The following is an 18,554-nucleotide window of genomic DNA, read 5'->3' on the forward strand; positions in this document are numbered from 1 at the left end:
TGAATCTTACTCCAGTGGAAAACAAAAGAATAAGAAGCAAAGTCTGAAAATCGATTGGGATGTGAACCAAAAATTGCCAATAACTTTTAGTTAATTTCGCCTGGACACTGTTATCATTTTAAATGTTGTTACTTGTAGAAGTAATTCCTTTGAGAAGAAGGGAATGGGATACTGACAGGTCTGATGATGAAAGAAGGAGCTAACATGTGATATAGTTTTTCTTGTACATACTTCATTAGTTCCTTCTCCCGGACCTCCAGCTGCAGCATGATGGCACTGAGCTCCATGTAGAGGTTGTTGGCTCTCTCCAGTTTCCTCTCATAATGCTCCCGGATGTCCAGTGCGTGTCTGAGGGTCGACAGGAAACACAGCAAAATATTTATTTCCAGCTACTTCAATTTCAAGCAATTAATCACTGAAAAAAGCACTAGAGACGTACTTAGGATAGTCTGTGGAACGATCTATGATGCCATGTAATTCATGTTTGTAAGGGAATGGTACTTCCGCATAGTTTAGCCAAATACGGGTACTACACTATTTGTTTGCTTAAGTTAAACAACAAGAAAGAAGAACATGTTTACTGTTGTCTTCTTTATGGTAAATGGACGGTATTTATATTATGTGTTTCTTCTCTTAATAACCACTTAAAGCTCTTTAGTCACATTCACATTCACACACACTCATACAGCTTTGCTATCTTTCTATCTTTTCTTTTCCATCACACATTGCGACTCTGACGGAACAGGACTTCTTGGACAGACAGACACTTGGTATGTGGACTGGATCGAACCATCCACACCCAAGTTAGTTATGACTTGCTCGACCTACTGAACGACAGCCGCACTGAATGTTTACATCACTCCCACTAGTTCTGATGTCATTCTCACCTGAGTTCATCTCTGCGGCGCCGGATCAGCTCCTCGTCCAGTCTGTGGATGCAGGTTCCTTCACTTTTGATCTTCTCAAAATGTTTCTTCACTTCCTCCCTCCATTCGGACTGCAATGTGAATGGATACAATGGAAATGTCAAAACAAACACTGCTGTCAATGCTACAGCAGAGAAAATATTGTCTGGAGTACGGTGTTCTTCTTTTGAGTGCATGCCAAATGTGTTTTAGGAAATAAGTGTATAAAACCCTGTGATTAAAAAAAAATTAAGGTAATTTGTGTTTTTCAGCTGCAGACCTGAGACTTGAAGTAGGTCTCCTGAGGAGCGCCGAGGACGTCAGCAGAGGCGATGTCGAGGTGCAGGAGAATCTGACGAAACGAAGGCCGATTCCTGGGCTTACCTTGCCTGGAATCAACCATAAAAAAACACCAATTAGGGATGTGTTCAACTATTTAACATTTTACAGGGGATCAGAAGTTGTGAAAAAACATGTTACTGTCCATACTCACCATGTTTGTTTCATGAGGATTTTGAAGCCATCTGGGCAGGTGGAGGGGACAGGAAGGTGAAGACTGTTGCTGCCAACTCCCCAAATGATGGCAGAGGAGTCGACATCTTTGTAGGGAATCTCACCAGTCAGCAGCTCCCACAACACAACTCCGAATGACCTGCAATACACAAGTAAAGAAAAAAAGGTCTCACTAGAGCAACAGATGACTAATATCGATGACAAATAGCAATAGAGGGATGACTTCATTTTCTCAATTGTAATGAAGCATACAAATAATATGTCTCAAAATCTAAACTATAACAAGCTTTAGCTACATCTATTTTAATATATCTCTTAAAATGATCTATTATTTTAAACTTGTGGCCTTTCAGTACTCACCAAATGTCGACCTTCTCAGACACAGGCTCATTTCGGATCACCTCTGGGGCCATCCAGGCCACAGTACCCGCAAATGACATCTTTGTACTTTTGTCACTGAGCTCTTTGGACGTTCCGAAGTCAGATATTTTCACAGTGTCGTTGTGGGTGACTAAAACACTGAAAGACAAAAAGACAGAGCACAGAGGCTTAGATTAAAAATGACAAAAAAGACCAGTTTAAAACAAGTATATAATAATGTGCCAACTATATGGTAATTGTAAAGCTATTATTAAAAAAAGCATGTTCACCGTTTCAGGCAGTTTCAGACAACCATTAATCCTGGTCAGATGGCCAAGTCAAATGAGATTAAACTTTTCTGGCATATTCATCCTGTTATCATTCTGCTGACTCATACAGTGTTTGGTGCTGCTGCAGCACGATGATATTGATTTGAGTAACTACAGTGTGCAGAGGAGGAGGCAGGAGGAGCAGGATGGGACACCACAGCACTCACATGGTGCCACATAACAATAAAAAAAAAAAAAAAAAAAGGAAAACATACTGCGCCTAACTTTTTCTGCCTCACATAGAGAATCATTTTTATTTGAATCATCTCCAAATAAGAGTTCAGAGGCTCTGGAACACCCTGCCTGAGGAAAGATGGCAGGCTGAGTCAGTAGCTTTGTTTAAATGAAAGCTTCAAACACTTTAGTGTTTTAATCACTGTAATGGGTGATCGTGCTTAAATTTCTGTCACACGTTTAGTGTTTTTATTCTATAAGTATTTTAATTTGTTTTTATGTTATTTCTATGTTTTTACTTGTGTTTTTTATATAGATAAAGAACGTTGTAACTTTTTTTAGAGGTGCTGTAGAGATATAGTCTTTATTTAATCTATAACACAATACAATAGTATGCAATGCTTTAGGTTGATCATTTTCTTAGCAGTAGAGTTGACAGGAATGAGAATTAAAAGCAGAGTCTATTATATTCTGGTCTTATAATAAAAAGCAAAACAAGAAGCTCACTTGGGAGACTTGAGATCTCTGTGGATGATCTTGTGCAGGTGTAGGTAGTTCATGCCGCTGGCGATGCCTGAGGCCCAGTCCACCAGCAGCCTGGGGGTCACTTTCCTTCCCGCCCTCAGCACCTCGTACAGCTGGCCCTGGGCACAGTACTCCATGATGATGCAGTAGCACGGTGCCTGAGTGCAAACACCCCTGAGTGCAAGAAAAAAACGCAAGAAAAACATTTACACACCACAGAGAAAAACAACAGGACAGCAGCAGGTGACAAACAAAGTCAAGTTGTCATAGACTCACTTAAAGCTGATGATGTTGGGATGCTTGAGCTTCCGTAGGTGTTTAATGTCCGTCTCCTTCTGCTCGCGCACCTTCTTGATGGCCACCTCCTCAGAGAGGAATTTGCCCAGGAAGACAGCTCCCTGTGCGCCGCTGCCGAGCCACTGCAGCTCAGAAATCTCTTCAAACGGAACCTCCCACATGTCTGGATTACATGTAATTAGAATGAATGCAACATAATGTTACTTGTGCATATGATTGTCTAATTTTGACAAAATATCTCAGGCAGGGACCCCCTCATATATGCTCCTTGGCATAATTTGACATAGCCTACTTTTTTACACTAAGCAACGTGAAAGAACAAAATGAGAAAATGTCTGAGAAAGATATTAGACTTAGTTTTAAATATATACCCATATATCATGATCATTTTAATAGATGAATCTGGAAACTATTCACAGACCCCTGGCAGTGGGCATCAGACCCCCATGTGAGAACCACTGCTTTAGAGAAGAAGCCTTCTTCTTGAACTTATTCATATTTCTCTCAAGTCTGTATGATAAATATATGAGGCTAATTATATGACACTACAGCCAGCAACTGTTAAGCTTAGCCTAGCATAAAGAGTGGAAAATAAGGGGGAAGGGCCTGGTTAACTGGTAAAAACAAACAGCGTCTTGTTTGTTTCAATACAGAATTGAAGCACTAAAACAAGATGTTGTGTTTCTCCCTGAGGTTAATTAGTCATACTGAGCAAAAATAAACCTAAAGAACTGAAGGCAAAAAGCTCCAAACATCTTAAATCTTTAGAGGGTGGGTCACATGCTGTTCTGTCCTTGTTATGTGGAGGTGAAAACAGTGTTGATGATAAAATCTTTAAGCTCGTTCTGTCTGACCTCCAATCGTACCATGTAGCCCGTGTGTCCAACCTGATCAGGCAGGCCGGCAGCAAGGTGAGACTACCTTTACTGTGACCTCAGTTGAAGCTGACAGCTGTACAGATTCACCACATCAGCAGTACAGCGCAGCTAGGGCTGGCTATTGAGTTATGGTTTCAGGCTACATTAGGGGAAACAGGAATCTAAAGTTTGTCCCTCAAAGGTCTTAAAGATACAGGGACATTTGGATAAAACACAGAAAGACACAATCCATGAACAAACCTTGCTGTTGTAGCTTGTATTCCGTCGAATACGTCTTCCCTATAATGTTCCAGACCGGCCGCAGACAGCCAAACAGCCCTTCTAAGAAGCCCCCTGACCCAGGCCCTGCTCTCTGGAAGTGCAGCTTGATGTCATCAGGGTGATGTGGGTGGCTCTGTCTCCCCTCTCCACTATGGTCCATGGGACAGTCCCCCTCTACCATCTGCTCCTCCATCCCACTACCACACCCACCATGCTCACAGGATGCCGGCGACACAGCTTCTTCCTGGTCCTGCTCCTGCAGCTGAAGCACACTGTTGTCGAAGTGCCCACCCTCGCCCCGCATGGAGTCCACACTCAGCGCCGTGTTTGGGGGGCTTACACCCCCCAACATGGAGTCCTCGTCATGGCCGGGTGTCTGCAGCGTCTGCAGGGGGACAGGCAGGTGTGTTGGTGGGGCCAGGTCTGTGATGATCTGAGGAGGTAGGTTAGAGGGAGGGGCCTGAGGAGGCTGGGGTTGGGAGTTGGGCTGGTTGGATTTCTTCATGGCGTCCCCGACCACAGTGAGTTTGAGCTCCTCCTTCAGCTTACCCACCAGCAAACTGGGGCAGGAAGTCCAGGACAGCACCTCGGGGGAGCTACCCATGGTGTCGTGCGTGTGCATGGGCTGCCCAATGATGATGTGAGTGGTGCGTCCTAACACACTGGTTTGTCTGGATGCTGAAAATCACCTGCGAGAGAAAGAGAGAGACAGGTTTACTTAATTATAAAGAACATAGAAAATGGAATTAAAATAAAAAAAGCTACGTTGATTCAATCTGGGTGATCGTAGACCTCTCTGAGACAACACAATTATATCTGCTGCCATAGTGGGACCCTATGACTTCCACAAATAGAAATGCTATCCTCTCACTTCCTCTCATTGATCCAGGGCTGAGAGAGCTCACGTTAATTATTATTACTGCAAACAACGCAGAGCGGAAAAGGTCAGACATTTCAGATGAGCTTTAAATCAGTGCACAAGAGACAAAGAGTTTCTGCATGAGAGATGTTGCAGTATAGTTCTAAATAATGCAGCTCTGGTAAACATCTGGGACACAGTTGGACTAAACACACACACAGTAACAGTATAGCAGAGGGATTAAAGGTCTTGCTGTGTATTAGGAAGACTGAGAGCAAAACATCTGGCGCACACGACCCATCCTCACTGCTTAACCAGCAGGGCCGGACATAGCTGCCACATATAACTGTCCATAAGACCCACAGTTTTCTTCAGTCACTCAACCACCAGGGAATCTATACAGTTTTAATCTGTTACATGAGACAATGTTTACACGGGCCTAGGAAGGGTCACATTGGAGGTCAAGAAAAAGGTCTTGTCAGGTGATATGAGTAAATGTATATGTAACACTGAGATATCTATACTGTGATTGTAATATACAAACTGTTACAGAATATTTTCTGGAACATCAATAGAAAAACAGTTTATGGATTTAAAAACTAGAAACGTCTTTATGTTTAGACCTGAAAATAAAAAGAATACTAAAAATATAAATATATATATATATATATATATGTATATATATATATATATATATATATATATATATATATATATATATGCAACAAGATATATTTTAGAAGAGAATGATCAGAAACTATTAACAACTAATAACACCAAAAATTCTATAAAAATCCAACACTGCCCTGAAACAGATCTCAAAAACCCACAGTAGACAAATACACCCAGAGAAATTAAAGGACAGCTTTAATTAATCTCTTATAGCTTTAAATAAAAAAGATATCATTAAACATATCTCAGACAAAGAATTTCTCAAACAGAGGTCAGCTCAAATGTACATGCATAGATAAAGACAGGTGTCAGCATGTGACCTGTATTGAAGGGTGGTACCGTGAGCTTCAGGTCCAACTGCCCGTGCAGAGTAAGATACAATGCAGAGGAAATGTCAGACAAATCTCATGAATGGATCTCAAGCTGAGATAATATCGTCATGCATACCGACCCCTAGGTAAAGCAGGAACCTTCAAGCTGAAATGTAATTGTGAGGAGTCATGCAGCATTTTCAGTGTATGAAAAACACAAATAAAACATGTCAAAGTTCACAACTAAATAACACAGTAAAAAAAAAAATCAACATTTAAGAGGACTACAGCTGTTGTGTATATTCAGACATATACATTTACCAATATGTGTATATGTACATGTATTAAAGACACATGGCACCAGATGATATTGTACTTCAGTGGAACAAAAATCTGATAATTTTTTAATTAACCACATAAGCTAGACCCAATTAATATGGAGTCTATCTGTCTGAGCAGTCCTGCGTGATCCACTCTTGGTTACTGATTACGAGTGTGTGTGTGTTGTGTGTGTGTGTGTGTGTGTGTGTGTGTGTGTGTGTGTGTGTGTGTGTGTGTGTGCAGTTTTGAGTACTTCAGCAGGTGATTACATGTGTGTGTGTGAGTAGCTTTCCTTAAACTTTACAGGCGTGCAGCTGAGAGCAAAATGAAGGTCGAGTTCAAAGAATAGGTGTGGTACAACCCGTGACTTCTGACTATGTAATCCCTTTTGTAAATTTTTACATTTTGTATGCCTTTGATTTTCTCAAGAGCTGCTGATCCCATTGTCTTCAAAATTGCCAGGTGTCTTTCTGAGGAACAGAGGAAGTTCCGGGTTGTTTTATTGGTCGAGCGGTTCTCAGGAAACATGAGAAACATCAGAGGAAACATCAGGCAGCAGTCATTTAGAGCAATTATGACAATTGTGCATTGAAAAGATGACTGCCTCAATTTGCTATTTTATTCTGCATAATTACGTGTCTATTCATGTGTCTGGTAAAAACACAAAGTTATGGAGGGAATCGTCCTGGATAGTAATTTGTGTTAAGAGAAGCCAATAGCTCTGAATGTGCATCTTGCCTGACAGTAATGCTGACATCAACTATAGCAGCTTAACATGGAAAGTCATGACGACAGCGAGCTCTCTGTTATCGAGGACTTTTCTCACCACCTTCAGCTACACCAGTGGATTTAAACCCAACTATTTGACAGTACAGGTCCTATTAAGCAGGAGAAGACATGGATTTTAATGTACAATGATATTGATATGTTTGGACAAATATTTTGCAAAAACCAAGAGATAGATGGGCAATTACCACAGTGACAGAGAATTAAAAATAGGAAGATGTGTTTTTCAGTTAATGGAGGACTTAACAGTCATGTGTGACAGAGTCAATGTCCTTAACATTACAGACTGTAGTTGCAGGCTGTAAAAACCTAAAACATTGTATTCATTGCACTTGTACTGTCACAATAAAGATATCTTTAACCTCAGACCTCTTGAATCTTTATTATAGATTTTTTCCCCCTTTCAACCCATGTGGGCGCAGTTTTAGAAATCCAATCAAGTTTAAAGTGGCAGTGGAAACTACAGAGTACAGGACACAGTGAGCGGGAGATAGAGAGAGGTTGTACAGTGTGTACAGTGGAGAACAGGAGACCAAAGTCCAGGAGGGAGGAGACAGAGAGGCAGAGCAGTGAGCTGGCTCTGTGTTACGTGGAAGTCTCCTGACAGGCAGGGGACGATCATGAAGTCCCATTGAAACAAAGCTCTTCCGCTTGGCACAGGTTAAAGTACAATCAAGCCCTGATCCCTCTGATCCAACTCTGCTGCTGAAATTCTGTGGCCTGGATTTCATACCACAACATGTTTTTTCAAAATCATGAATTTGTATTTGCCTTTTTTGGATAACTGACAATAAAGTGAAGATCAGAAAAAAAACAGGAGAGGGAGAGGAGGATGATGTGTATTAAAGGTTTTCAAACTGGAGGTGTTCACAGCTGTGTGTGCTCTGGTCTGCTGGCCTGCACGAATGCTGCCTCCATGTTTGTATGAATACATGTACAGTATTTGTGTATATCTACTGGTGGGAAACCTGAGTGCTGTGAGAGTTTGGTGGCTGCCAGGGCCTCATCTATAATGCAGGCCTGTCTCTAAGCAGGTTGCTGAGAGTGCAGGGGAAGGAGAGAATGCTCTCTCAGGTATCCAATAAATCTGTCCATTCCACAGCAGAGACAATTGAGCCGTGCGAGTAGAGGCCTGCGCTGTAATTCCATCCCACGGATGACTCTTGGAGATGGGCTTCTGACGTGGGCCACAGTGGGTAGATGTGGTCAGCTGCATAGAAACACACGTGAGGACGCAACCCTGCACGCTTCTATAAACCAAATAAGACACCATACGTTTGTTTACTGAATGGTGAGCACACAGCCTGCCAGAAAATCTCGTTTTATAATTTTGACCTATTTGTTCTGTTCCTCTTTCTTTCCAGGGGAATCTGGACAGTGCATTTACATGTGACACCAAGAACAGGAAACAAACCTCTCCCCCATTAATCTCTAATGTACGATCTCTAGGAGCATAGACTCACATGAATAATGTCTGTGCCTGATCGAGACGGGAGCGAGGTTTCGTTTACATTTATTTATTTACAGGACTTTCCAAAAGTGACTGTGACAGTGCACACACTGTCAATCTGATGCTCAGAAAGACTGAGTTACATGTTTGTAGATATCTGTGCAGGACGAGACACAATACAGATATTTAGCAGAATGGATGAAATTAGAAAAGAGGGTTACAGAGAGAGAGAGAGAGAGAGAGAGAGAGAGATGGAGGGGGAGAGAGAGAAAAATGATCAGGGGCTGATCCTTTAATCCCTCTACAGGGCTCTAGAGACAAGCTTGTACAAACACAGACCCTATTCAGCCCTCCCCCTCTATCCTCTACACACTTCCTCTCATTTCTTGCCTCCTCTAAAGGCGATCAATGGACGATAGCACAATGCAGTATGGTACTTTTTTTATATAGGTGCAGGACTGGCAGAGAGGACCTCCCTGATAATGTAATTGTGTGGGTTTGTGTGTGTCTGTGTGTGTGTGTACATAGCAGCTGGTGTTGCGGGGGGATCAGGTTGAGAGAACACCCCCCTCACAACACACACACACGGGCCATGTCTGGCAGGATCCAATAATCCCACTACTCCCAACAATCCACTGGGGATTGGCACTCTGCAAACATTAATGTGGTTGTTTAGATTGTGTTTCAATATCTTGTACCTTCGACAACATACTGTAGCGAAAGACCTTTAACATAAACAGACACACACTGAATTAATGCTCAGACTCACACAGCACCACGAGCAGCATCTGTGCCTCCATCACTCTGCTCCTCATTAAGGGAAGCCCTGCTGGGCCCCACAGGGGGAACCTCCCTTTAGGTGACAGCTGCGCCACCAACAAAGAACCAATTTAGACCCTATCCCACCTCATCATTCACACGTTACCATGTCAACACAGCATCCATCCTGACCTTATGCTACCAGTCACACACTCTCATCCAGCACTCAGGTTTGGAGAGGCCAAAAGCCCTAGAAGTCTGAGTCCACCAAGCATCTGTTGTGGCGTTTGCAGTTGTGTTGTGGCATTTACAGTTGTGTTGTGGTGTTTACAGTTGTGTTGTGGCATTTACAGTTGTGTTGTGGCATTTACAGTTGTGTTGTGGCGTTTACAGTTGTGTTGTGGCATTTGTAATTGTGTTTTGGGATAGCCAGCCAAAAGTTTTTTCTGCATTCATTAGAATTTATTACTTTTTTCAACAAATAACTTGTTAAACCTTTTTTTTAACAAAAAAGTAAGATCTGTCTTAGCCTCATGAGCCAATAGACACTTAAAGGTTCAGTGTGTAAGATTTAAGGATGTATTGGTAGAAATTGAATATGAAATAACCCCAGTGATGTTTTCACTGGTGTGTTTCATCTAAATTGTTGTTTTCTTTATCCTAGACTGAAGCCTTTATATGAAACAAACGCAACACAAAAAGACACGGCAAGAGCGTCGTCTCTACTGAGCACCACATAGGAAGCAATTGGAGTTTACGGTGTAAAATCCAAAGAGCTTAGACGAACACAGGAGTCTCATGATGCGTTTCTATGTTTTGAAACTACACTTGTGACCTTTTGTTATTATATGAGCTGAACAGTTGTACTCTGGTTGTTTCTGGAGTCAATGCAGACTATGGACTTTCATGCTTCCTGTGTGAATAAACACTGTTATGAAACAGAAATGTGTTCTTCTGTCACTGAAGCAACACTTTTGACATATTTTGCAACATCACAGTGCGGAGACCTCGGGAGTATGACTCTTCCACCAGAACATGCAGCCCCGTCCTGATTTGTTGTTGGGATGCGGGTCAATGTCTATTTCAGCTTTCCCTCGCTAGGGGATTGGGTGGCCTGCTGTAGGTGGGTGAAAGTATTAATCTGCTGGTGCTAGCTCAGCGGTGGAAGTGAAAAATAAACAAATTCTGGCACAAGCATTCGGACATCTGCCATCAAGCGGCTGCCATTTTGTTACAATCTCCTCTATTCTTCATATTCTGACTCCCTCTAGTGACGCACCTGGGTGGATTTAAACTCCTGGTGGTGGCCGGAGGGGAGAGCAGGTCACATGCACCTGCCTGCCGGGGTTTGACTGGTATTGTTGGACAAATGGGTGCAAGGTCAGAGCTACATGCTGAAGCCACAGGGAAAGTGCCAGGTGGGATCATGTGGAATATGAAGAGTTTGTTGTGAAGGCTGGATTTCACAGGAGGAGGAGGAGGAGGAGGAGGAGGAGGAGGAGGAGGAGGAGGAGGGTGGTCAGGTGGATGACTGAAACTGCCAGAGAGAGAGAGAGCTGACAGGAGACTGAAAGAGAGCACACAAACAAGCTATGCCCTAGTTACCAATTTTTTCTAAAGTCAGTGTCTGTCGGTGTGGTTTCCAGGTCTGTCAGTGAGCTTATCAAACCAAATTAAATCAAGGAAAGACGCATTCAATTCAGATACGTGGGGGTAAACACGGCAGACAATCATTAGCAGTCCAACCGCACACACACACATAACTTGTTCCTCAAATAGCCTCAGCTGGTACCAGCCAGAACTGGAGAAAATAAATAACTGAAGAAAAGAGTGTGCGCCATTGACACGTCACACACTCTCCCCTCCAGCTTCAGTCTCCAAGCCTCTCAGTGAGGCTGCAGCCCGCACTGCAAACAGCACACGCAGCCTCCGAGAGAAATCTGCAAATATCACGAAAGGTTTCCACAGAACAGCCTCAACATTGGCCTTTGCAGTAAAAGCAGACTTTTTGTTCCCTGTGATTCTTTAATGTAGACACTTTACAGAGCTCCGTTTATGAACCAGACCTATCTAGTATGGTGAACGCAAACAGACAGAGAGGGACGTTGAGGCCAAGGAGACAGTGGAGGGAGAGAAGAGCTCAGAGAAAAGTACAGAAAAGAAAAGCAGATTAGGGAGGTAATAAAAGAGACATGGAGGGATGTGAATAGGGATGAAAAGCTGCTATCCTGCTTTGGTTGTGGCTGCTTGCGGCGTGATACTGTACCACAACCACGCTCCAAAGGGAAAGACTCCCAGAGCGACAACAAAGGACACAAGAGGAGCCGGCTCCATGTGAACTGGGCCCGTCTGCCCTGCACGGCCAGGAGACAGCAGCAGAAACACACACACATACACACACAGACAAACACAGGCTCGGACGCTGCACACTAGAGCAGCTGCTGCCACAACAATCCCCCTTGTGCTCTTTTAATAGGGGACGGCCTGGGCCTGCTCGGTCTGCCAACAACAAGGGGCCGAGGACAGATACGGACCCACACACACAGCAGAAGAACACATATTGCAGGAGGCTGCCTGCGACTGAGACTGTTTTGATGTCTGCGTTATGAAAGTGCACAAATCTACAGAGCAAAAGAAAAAAGAATAAGCACAAGCATGTGGGAGGAAGTGGGTGTTGTACGACATGTTATTTTCTTCTGCCTGAAGATAGATGGGGAGCTGGGAAATCAATACGCTTTAGTGCTTCTATTAGCTCCTGGGTTCATACTATCCCTGCTTGCTCTTAAAATAACCGCAACATGTGCATTTAAATATGAAATCATGTTCTGTCAGCTGCTTGAGAGGAAAGCCAAACAGCAAACTCTTCTTGGACCTGCAGCCGATATTTGAAACACTCAAATATTGAGGATGGAAGGATGGATGGAGCTCCCCCCTCCTCCCCCCTCCGCTCCTCTAAAGCCCCGGCTGCCGGCTACTCATCCTGTGCAGTTATATAAACACGCTTAGTAGCAGAGGACAGAGGTGGGCACACACGGAGCGCTCCTGCTGCCAAGCCGAGTAAATAAAGAGATGAGGACGCAGAGTGGGGAGAGAAAAGTCGAAGATGATGAGGCAGGCAGAGAGAGAGAGAATGTGCAGAATGAGTGGGGTGGAGTAAAGGAATAGAAAATCTGAAACAGTGAAGGGAAAGTGAGTTTGTGTGCGTGCACATGCAGAAGTGCCCGTGGCTGTGCACAATAAACACGTGCGCCCCAGAAAGTCTGTCATCTCTGACCATCGGGGCGTTGTGAAGCCTGAGAGGTCGTGCTTGTTCGATTCTGTTGCTATATGAAAACGTGGAGGAGGGTGACATCTGCTCATCCGCCTCTTCCTACATCTCAACCTGTCCTTCAGAGGGCACGGAGAGGCACTGCATCAAAAAGCAGCAGCAGCATCATCACAGCTGAGCCCAAAATAGCTCCTGCACGCACCGACGCACGAACACTCGACACACTCCTGCAGCATCGCTCCTGAACAAGCACTGACAGCTGATCCATATGCGAATAGCACATACACACACACCAATGTCTTGCCACAGACGCATACACATGTATAATAAAAAAGGAAAGAGAGCACTCGTAACACAAAAGCAGGGCGAAAAGACAACAGCATCAGCAGATTACTCACAGCGTACGGAGCCCAAATTCATGGTCCTCTCTCTGCTCCAAGCTCTGAGGCAGAGATGAGAAAATAGGGAAAAAAAACACAAAAAGGAGAAAGCCGAGGAAGAAAGAGTGAAGAGGCGGTCCGGATCCAAGAAACAAGAAAAAGAAAAACAGCAAGAAAACCAGGGATAGAGGGAGACGAGAGGCCGGAGATGCACAGACACTCAACTCCTGCAGCACCTGTAATGTGAGTGGGTGGGTGGCAGCGTCACCGGCTCTCGCTAAAAGACCTGCTCACGTCACACTTTTCATGAATGGAGCCGTCTGACGCAGAGAGGACACGGCTCAAAGAGCAGGGGAGGGAGGGAGGGGAGGTGGAGCTATCTGCATAGACTCTGAGAGGGGGAGGAGGTGCAACGAGAGATGAAGAGGAGAGAGGAGAATAAGGAGGATGGGTTGGTTTGGGGGGGGCATATTTCAAAGCAAAAGCAGCTGGGAGCATCAGGTCTCTGTAAGTACGACAGGAGTATGAGTCTTACTGCACTTTGTTCCCAATCAGTCATCAGTTCTCACCACGCTGAGCGTATATCAGCATCACCACATATGACTGCACGCCTCCCCCTGTATCCTTAGACTGAAGAATTCCATTTCAAACATACATGTTGACTTTAACACACAGCCTCCGCTTTGTTTAAAACATTTCACCAAACATTAATTTATCAAGTGATGCTTAAGCAGTCCGTGTGTCACCCCCTGTCCTAGTAAGTCTCTTTCTTGTCTTTTGTCTGCGCTAATACATTTTCTTCTGCAGACTGAGAGACTTCAAACTCAAACAGTGAAAAATCAAAAGGTCAGAATCAGCATGTCAGAAGAGCCGTTCTTTTCTCTCCCCAAAATTGAATGTCTCTCACAACATCTCACACATCTCGCTCTGTATTATAAAGAATCACCTCTTTATTTTGCCATTCAGACCCTCAGCTCAAGTGTGTGTTTGTGTGCGTGTGTGTGCGCATGTGCTGACCTGTCAGGTGGTTTGTGAGCATCTCAAAGGTCTGCGGAGTTTGAGGTGTGCTCGGGTTCAACTTCGTCTTGCTTTTCACCTGCACACACACACACACACACACACACAGACACACACACACACACACACACACACACAGACACACACACACACACACACACACACACACACACACACACACAATAATGAGTTCATATGAGTGACATTATACAGATTCAGATGAATAAAGATGAAAGTGTTATGTTATTAAATCTGCCAACATTTCTGGGGTGATATTGATTGAGTGTTCAAAAGACAATCATGAGACAGGACGACAGGAGGCGCCACACAGAACACAGAATGAGGGAGGTGGTGGTGAGGTGTATTTGTCTGTAGATTGTGTTAGTGTGTTAGTGTGTTTGTGTGTGTGTGTGTGTGTGTGCGCGTGTGCGTGTGTGCGTGTGTGTGCATGTGTGTGTTAATGGCAGATATATAGAGACTGACTGTGACCAGAGGGGATATCAAAAGAGACTAATTGAGAGGGAGGGCCTGCGGGTGAGAGGAAAGCCATGGGGAACAGATGCTCACCCTCGTCCTCTCGTTTCAGGCCCAAACCTCTGGGGAAGGGGATGGGGGGGGCAGTAGGAATATAATGATGCATGGAGACAGGGGGGAGGGGGTGGATATTGGAGTCCAATATCCATCCTAGGGCTGCACACATGCGAGGGGACATTGGCATAGGAGGAGGTTTGGTATCCCGGGGCGCGGCGGCGGAGGTGTCCAAACACTGCCTATAAATGGCGTGAAATGACAGTCAAATGAGTCACGGCGCAGATGGCCGGGATGCTGGCTCTAATGGGACTGACAGGAGGGAATGGTGAGTGTGCTGGCTGATTGTTGGATCGGTGAAAACTACAGCTTTGTCATGCAAAGTCCCAAATTACCACGGTGTCAAGAATCCTTGTCGCCCTGAAGAGAACAAGAGTGGGCGTAAAGCAAAGTCCTCGCTACGTTTCTGAAGACACATTCCCGTAAATAAGCACACTGTGTACACAAAATAAAAAGCACACAGCAAGGGGATTCCCAAAAATAGAGCTCTGGTTAAATATTGACAAAGGGAGCGAGAGAGAGACTTTAGATATCCAGAGGAGCAGGGGAATTCAAATTCCTGACCTGTCTGCCTAGTGAGAACACGGAGCTCTGCTCTATGGCCCAAATTCCAAAGGTCAGCAGATCATAAGCCTGTGTGCACATGTGGAAACAAGTAAAGCCACATTGTATCACGAAAACAAATCTGAACACCTCCAGCTAGGTACTCTTCAATGTAAAAGAAAACCATTTATAGCCACTACTGCAAACTGTGCTGTCAGTTTTACTGAGACATGGCTGTAAAACTCCTCTCAACATAAACATCTAAGAACTTTTTTTAGGGGGGGAGCTCAAGACATGCACAAGACTATTTCTTTTAAATCCTTTGGAAAGAAATGTTTTCTCAAGATTTGGAGTCTGACTTCAACTTTCGGAGCTTACTGACTATTTGAATCATTTAGTTTTTACTCTTTTCTCATCTATTACATTTTCATTCTCATAATTCTGCAAAAATGTTATGATAATTATTTTATTAACATGGATTAATCAGCCTTTCACTTTAAAAAAGCAACAAAAACAAGAGAATGCACTTGTGAGCTTGATAAGTTTTTATAAGTTGCGTATTTGTCTCATTGTATTTCCTCTGTCCTAAAATTTTGATGAGGATGATTTAATTCATTCAACTTTAATTAAATGTATCGAGTGACAAGCAGAGCAGCTGATATCTGAGCTTCTGTGTTTCTGATCACAGCCTCTTCAGGTAGAGAAATTGTCTTACAGTACAAAACTTTCCTTCTTTCCTTCGACTGAAAAAGGGGGAACAATTACAAAGACATAACAAAAATAAAGCTCACTATGTCAAAATTATTTCTCAGTTATTTTGTAATCACAAGGAAACAGGAAATCATTAACACTCAGAGGCGCCCATGACCAAACATTTCTTGCTGGACAAGAAAGACTTCTGCTCTGTATCTCAGAAATCTTCAAACTGTGTCAGTGCCGCCAGATGTTGACAGTCTTGACCAATCAATAACCACTCACAATTTTGTCAAGCACCATAAAATAAATGGTATCACAGCTCTGTATTTATCTTAAGATAAGGTGTTATTATTCTGAGAACAAAGTGCATGAAACTGGCACAAGATTTCTTTGTAAAGGGTTCGGGTCAGCATCAGTTGTTTCTGTCGCATGAATCAGAATCAGTGGGCGAAGTTGTCTGAGAGTTTTGTCAGTCTACACGTTACAATGACTTCAAAGTGTGCACCAACACTGATGTCCATGCATAAACTGCAGGAAACAATCATTTACATCACTTTTCAGTATAGATTAATAATCTAGTATACTCTATGGAAGATACAACGAGCACTATTTTCATAACCAATTAATCAAGTCATTTTTGGGCCAAACTACCAAACATTCATCATGTATCACTGTAAACTGAATATCTTTGTTTTTAACTTTTTTATACTATTGGTTGGATAAATAAGGTCATAGTATTTCATAAAATAATGATTGATCAATGAATTGAAAAAAAAAATATTTAGGCTAATTAACAATGAAATGATTAAGCCACACATCAAGCCACCACATTAAGCCACACTTCTTTAAGTTCCGAGTCAAGTCCACGATCACCCTCATGATATGTCCACATGAGTTTTAAGTGATCTTGAAAAATGCACAACTTTTCCGTAAAAGAGAGCCTTAAAAGTTTTTTAACTCAAACAATTACTATCCAAGCCCCTCAACGAATGCAAATAAAATGATAGATTCATTCACTTTGTGTCATTTCAGAGATAAACACCTTTAAATAATTCCAGACCAATGATTTAAAAAGAGGTCTGACCTCAGTACCTCAGTTCGTTCTATTCCAGCGGTGACCAAAGCCTCTTGCTCCGTCTCCATCACATGGACCTGATGCACGGACAGTCAGTGCTGCGTGTGGCCCGGCCTCACCTCCGAGTGCAAGAGAGCCGTAAACCACACTGGCTCTGCTCCGTTATACAAACTCATTACTATTTCACCAGAAGCGGAACAGCAGCGCTGACAGCTCCTGTGTCCCCCGCATTAATAAGACAAAAGCACCATCGCACACATAAGCTGACAGTGGTTTACCTTTCCAATCTGCCATCGCATGCAGCAGCAGTGCACAGACAGTCGGTCAACAGGCTCAGCTATGACTACTGACTAATACATACCACCACACAATGCTGCTCCTCCAGTGTGTTGACATGTTAAGTTGTGTGGTGGTTATACAACATCATACAACATCATACGACATCATACGACGTCATTCTGTACAGGAATTGGTGGCAGAACTAACGACCTCCAGCATATTAGTGATTTAAATGTCAGTTCAGTAAGTAATTGCCATAGAAACAGTATCAAAGATCAAAAATATTTGTGCGAAGAAAAGTTAACTTTTCACTGTGAACTTTCACTTTTTGAGCGACTAATTTGGGGGATGTTGATGTTATTGTATTCTCTTCACTTGCATACTGTCCTTTTAACAATTCTAATTTCAATAGTTTTAGGATTCAATTTGAAATTAAGGTGAAATTTTACTTATTTTAATCAAAATTGTAATAGTTTGCATTTAGACAAATTTTGGCTTTTTCTCAGAAATAAAAGAAAAGTTTTTCATTCAAACATATTTACATTTATCAAAGTAAGATACTGAAATACCCAGGTAAAGTGAGCACATCTAAGATCATAATGTCTGAGTCAGTGTAAACAGTTGAGGTTAGAGATGTTAACCGTCTACAGGACAGAGAGAAAATGCACCAGCTAACTCTACAACATCAATGTGATAAATGAAATTGCATGAAACACAATCAGTCAATAAGAGTCTTTCTCAGCTGCATGTGTTTTAAGGTCTGTTGTTGTGTTGGTCTGCACAGAGACAGAGGAAATGCTTCCAGAACAGTGTTCACTTTCATGTAGTCGATTGTGTTTTCTCTACACAATCTCTTCCTTTCTTGAAAAACTTGAAATTGCTATGAGGTAACACTGTCTCTCAACACATTTTTTACTGACATAAAATGCAGTGATTGGGAGGAAGGAGGCAGAAGAGTCGGGGAAACACCTAAACTCCTGAGAAAAGACTGATGCTGACGCTGATGTGATGAGTGTGTTGACTTCACGCACAGGGACAAACCTGTTTGGCTAAGATGGATGACAGAGAGAGAGGCTGGCCCGGCTGATTGGTTGGTTTTACAAAAAAGCAGGCACGGATGAGTGAGTCGTGCACACAGCGACCGCTGATTCTGAGAGGCAGATAATGCTTGTGAGATTAATATGCTGAGCCCATCAACAACCCACAGCCAGACCAATCGGAGCAGAGAGGAAATTACATAACAATGACTGCTGAGCGCTCCTGGAGGACTCTGCCCCGCACCACCACAACAATACATCCACCCTCATC

General features: G+C 43.1%; 1 protein-coding gene across 5 annotated transcripts in view; it reads right to left on the bottom strand.

Annotated features, from left to right (window-relative positions):
• map3k13 (mitogen-activated protein kinase kinase kinase 13) overlaps positions 1–18,554 on the bottom strand; it is a 30,768-nt gene that overhangs the window by 5,697 nt on the left and 6,517 nt on the right. For 2 of the 5 annotated variants that reach the window (XM_069533041.1, XM_020090109.2), the window contains exons 2-10: positions 14,066–14,144; positions 4,222–4,931; positions 3,083–3,266; positions 2,789–2,980; positions 1,779–1,937; positions 1,399–1,557; positions 1,186–1,294; positions 888–997; positions 232–348 (exon numbers count right to left, since the gene is read on the bottom strand). In XM_069533041.1, the coding sequence (XP_069389142.1) occupies positions 232–348; positions 888–997; positions 1,186–1,294; positions 1,399–1,557; positions 1,779–1,937; positions 2,789–2,980; positions 3,083–3,266; positions 4,222–4,864 (1,673 nt within the window). In that variant the 5' untranslated portion in view covers positions 4,865–4,931; positions 14,066–14,144. Of the gene's footprint in view, positions 1–231; positions 349–887; positions 998–1,185; positions 1,295–1,398; positions 1,558–1,778; positions 1,938–2,788; positions 2,981–3,082; positions 3,267–4,221; positions 4,932–13,066; positions 13,202–14,065; positions 14,145–16,984; positions 17,004–18,554 lie in introns of those variants that run through there. The other 3 variants (XM_069533040.1, XM_069533039.1, XM_020090110.2) reach the window with 3 other exon arrangements.

Source organism: Paralichthys olivaceus, chromosome 10 (assembly GCF_024713975.1).
Source record: "Paralichthys olivaceus isolate ysfri-2021 chromosome 10, ASM2471397v2, whole genome shotgun sequence".
Lineage (NCBI taxonomy): Eukaryota > Metazoa > Chordata > Actinopteri > Pleuronectiformes > Paralichthyidae > Paralichthys > Paralichthys olivaceus.